General features: G+C 45.7%; 1 protein-coding gene across 1 annotated transcript; it reads right to left on the reverse strand.

The window, feature by feature from the left end:
• Nucleotides 1–3,477, reverse strand: LOC123050453 (uncharacterized). Its single transcript, XM_044473241.1, has 7 exons — nt 3,272–3,477; nt 2,090–2,201; nt 1,945–1,986; nt 1,245–1,409; nt 995–1,168; nt 688–888; nt 1–591 (listed from the first exon to the last, which is right to left on the reverse strand). Exons 4-7 carry the CDS (start codon nt 1,395–1,397, stop codon nt 421–423), a joined length of 699 nt encoding a protein of 232 aa, XP_044329176.1. The 5' UTR covers nt 1,398–1,409; nt 1,945–1,986; nt 2,090–2,201; nt 3,272–3,477; the 3' UTR covers nt 1–420.
• Between the last annotated feature and the right edge of the window lie 715 nt (nt 3,478–4,192).

The raw sequence follows: 4,192 nt of genomic DNA on the forward strand, positions 1-4,192 counted from the left end.
ATCTTTCCCATGACTGAAATCCAAGCACATTGTGCAATATTGCAGGTGAAATATTACACAACATGAGACAGGATATATTTGCATTTTACACTGGATACATACACATCACCTACGAGGTGTAACGCTGCGCATGCACCCGGCTACTCCTTCACAAAACACATACTTAGGCGTAACCGATCTGACATTCCATATGACCAGATAAAAACAATAAGTTCAAATTAAGATAGCAAAATACTTGGTAGACAATTAAGCAGGGTTGCTCAAATTTAATTAGCACTACACTTTTTCGTACGGACCATCTCAGACTGAGACTGCAATAAAGTCAACCAAGATCAGCTTATGTTCAATAATACCCGGTGAACCAACATGCCAAAAACTCCCTTCAGACCAAGGACCAGCAGTTTCAGCTAGCTGTGAGCCTTATGGTTTCTTCAGGCCCTCAACCAATGATTTCAGTAGTTCTTCTTTCGAGATCCTATCATCATGAGCTTTCAACATTTCTTTGTAGGCTCGAAAAAAAGGATACTTATTCACCAGAGCTTCATATTTAGATGCATCGTTCACCAATCTTAGTGCCTCATCTTTTGAAACCTGGAAGAAACATGATTTAGACCAAGTGACAAGTTTGCAAGAAATGGGATAGCATGCAGCTGATAAGACATTCACAAAATAGTATCTACAATTTACCAGAGAAGAATTGCCAACTTTTTTAGGCTTCCATATCATCTTCAGAGCTGTTGCAATGTCCAGTAAGCTCCAACCCTCACAGCTGATGCCAGACACATCCTTAATGACAGCACCTGCTTCGCGCAAGACTAGAGAATATTTCTTCTCAACATAATCACACGCAGACAATGCGGAAGCCGTCGCGACAATTTGTTCATTGACCTGGAGACAAAGAAGATTGCTTCATCACTAAAGAAGAGATGCTAAGCACAATTTTTCTACTGAAGTTGCGTCCAAAACTTTGGTCCATGGCAACTAATTAACTCACCATCTCTGGTTTGACATTGCAGCCATAACGCTTCAAGAATTCTTGCAATCCCTTACTCGGGAGGCGGTCCTCTTTAGCCAGCTGTGATTTTTCTATAGGTATCAAACCTGGCATGCAATTCTGTATGCCCCACATTACCTCCATCACCCGTTCATTATACAGGCATTCTATTTCCTGCAAGAAGTCGCAGCGAAAATCATGATCAAAGTTGCTCAAAGGTATAGGTAAAGCTGCAGGAACTTATACTCACCAATCTCTCTTCAATGATTTCCTTATATTCAGGATTTCCGACTGCCATTTTCTTCCCAGGGAGCCACACCCTGATCATCTCAGCAAGCCTTTCACTGACACCAGTGTTCTGATTAATGGCACTGGACTTGTCCTCAAAAGTTTGGAACTCCATCAGCAAAACAACCTGATGAAGAAATAAAACAAGGGTAGGGGGTAAAACAAAACAATTGATCAAGTATCATGTCATGTCTCTCGACAAGGAGAGGGGGCTGAATCAATAATTATATCTCAACCGTAACGATGTACCCATGTTCCAAGTCCTCATTCATCAAAATACCAGTGTAATTCAGATTACGTTCATAAACAAAGGTGCTGCTCTTCATAGAAGCACATCAAACGAATTCTTTAGAAATACTGTTACACCCATGGTGGACATTTAGCAGTAGTAGTTTTTGGGCATGCATGCATTCGCGTCCAGGCTACATGCTTTAGAACCAGATTTATGAGGGAAAGTTGTGTTAAATCTTAATTATTTAATCAAGAAGTAATGAAGAATATGTTTGTGTTGCTCTCCTTCAACACAAAACAAAATAAATTAACAGAAAATGATGATGCAATCAAGAATGGTGCAAGATAGCTAGTAGAAATTATTATTTGGCGGCAAGCAACATCAGGATATAAAGTCAGAAGCAGGAAACCGAAGGAAAGGAGGCACTAACCCATTTTGCCGTGTAACTGTCAGTGAAATTAAGCCATATGTCCTGCAGGAGACGAGGATAAAACAGAAAAGTAGGTAAATGACATGGACAACAAGAGAAAGCAAGCAAGCACATCAGTAACCAAGGAAGGAAGAACATATAGTACCTCCAGAGATTTAGGTGGGTTAATGAGTGACCCACAAAAACGGAAGACTGCAAGGCCAGAGGGTGTCTCGAACAGAGAAGCAGCATGTATTCACGCATCCGATATAGGTCAGCTGCAAACAAGTTAGCAGACTTAAGCAAGCATGATTACCAAGAAAAGAAAACACAGATTTCAGATATCAAGCGTGATGCCAGCGGCCCTTGCGACAGCCCCTGGCACGGCCCACTGGATTGGCTGCCCATCATAGATCACACCCACAATATGGCCTGTTTAATGGGTCATCTTTCACCCTGTGCTTCTGTGGGAGCGGGGCGACCCCGTCAAGGTCGCTCCTCTCCTCTCGTCCAATGCTTCTGCACGTCTGCTGGGTGTGCTGACCTCCAGTCAGATGCCTGCCACCGCCTGGGCTTCCCACCACTTGATCCTCCACAGATTTCGCCGCTACCCATGGCGAGCCCTCGGAAGCCTATATATTGTCTTCTAGCCGGTGCACTCAACTGTTCCATGCCATTCACTGGAACGTTCCAGCGATGGAAGGCAATTGTTCCCACCAGTTGGAAATAAATTTCCCAAGGGCGCAGCGGGAGCAAGAGTTCTAGCGGTAGCCCGGAGGTGTTTGCGGTGGCAACTGGCAAGCAGTTGATGGCTTGATGCTGCCTGGAAGTACCAGCTGTGCAAGCAAAGCAGAGGCGGGAGTGTGAGAAACCAATAATGCTAGATCTACAGGCTGAATCCTAACCTTACGGGATGATGTTGTGTGCAACCACGCAACTGCTCGAGAAAATTCCAGAGCAAACCTAGAAACCCACGAACTGCGTGGATCCACGTCGTGTGCCTAAGGTAAGTGTAGTATTATTGGTGAGAGGCGGTGGGCGGAAGGAACCACGAATCACATCCGCGTGGGCGATGTGCCGCCTGTTCCGTGCCTCAGCCAAAACACTGCCAACGCACCCACAAACCGCGGATCGATCTAGGCCTCCCCCTTTACGACCAAGCTCACGAAACCTAACCTAGGGTGTTCGGATCTGTGGGTTCGAACCAAAACTGGTCTCGTGATCGAACGCCCCCACGGCAGGTATGTGCTCCTACAAATCTAGGGTTTCCTTTCGCATTCCTACTAAAAGTTTCCCTGTCAAATAGATGAGATTGGGAGACGAGGATGACAGCGGGCGAGTGGCTCACAAGGGCGTGGGGGTCGCGACGGAGCAGGAGCGCCCCGGCGTCGCCTCTTCGTCGCCAGATGAGAAGATGCTGAGGAGAATCGCCTCTTCATCGCCGGAGAAGAGGAAGTGTCTTTTTTTTTAACTGGAGAAGAGGAAGTGTGAGGATCTGAATGCTTTGATGGAAAACTCGTGGAATCCCTAGCTGAGTTTATCTGCTATCCTTCTTCTTTCCTTCGATATTTGGCAGGCCTTCAAAATGAGGAGGACAGAAGGATGGTGGAGCAAGGAGTTGATTGCTTGCAAGGTGAGGCGATAGGAGTGCTCACCGGTCGCACACGACCTCATTTTGCCGAACGTATGTGTCAGGAGGGCATATCCCCGACGGTTTCTGGGTCATGTGGAAAGAACCCCCATCGCCCACACTCACTTGGCGACGGTTCCAAAGGCGTCGCGGAAAGGGGTTAAAAACCGTTTGTTTAGGAGCTCGCTGTACTAGTGTTAATTCGGCGGTATTGTGGGATGAAGCGGCCCAGACCAGCCTTACATGTCCACGCACATGAGACCAGTTCCACCGACATACATGCAACTAGTTATCGGCAAGCGGCAGGAGCCTTATGGTTGTCTGTTTATTGTATGAAATGCATACGCCATGTAATTGCTTTACTTTATCACTATGCGTTAGTGATAGTTGTAGAAGCAATAGTTGGCGAGACGACCACGACGCGACGATGGAGATCAAGGTGTAAAGCCGGTGACAATGGAGATCATGACGATGCTTTGGAGATGGAGATCAAAAGCACAAGATGATGATGGCCATATCATGTCACATATTTTGATTGCATGTGATGTTTATCTTTTATGCATCTTTGCTTAGTACAGCGGTAGTATTATAAGATGATCCCTTCACTAAATTTCAAGGTAAAAGTGTTCTCCCTGAGTA

The sequence above is a fragment of the Triticum aestivum genome, chromosome 2D (assembly GCF_018294505.1).
Source record: "Triticum aestivum cultivar Chinese Spring chromosome 2D, IWGSC CS RefSeq v2.1, whole genome shotgun sequence".
In the NCBI taxonomy this organism is placed as follows: domain Eukaryota; kingdom Viridiplantae; phylum Streptophyta; class Magnoliopsida; order Poales; family Poaceae; genus Triticum; species Triticum aestivum.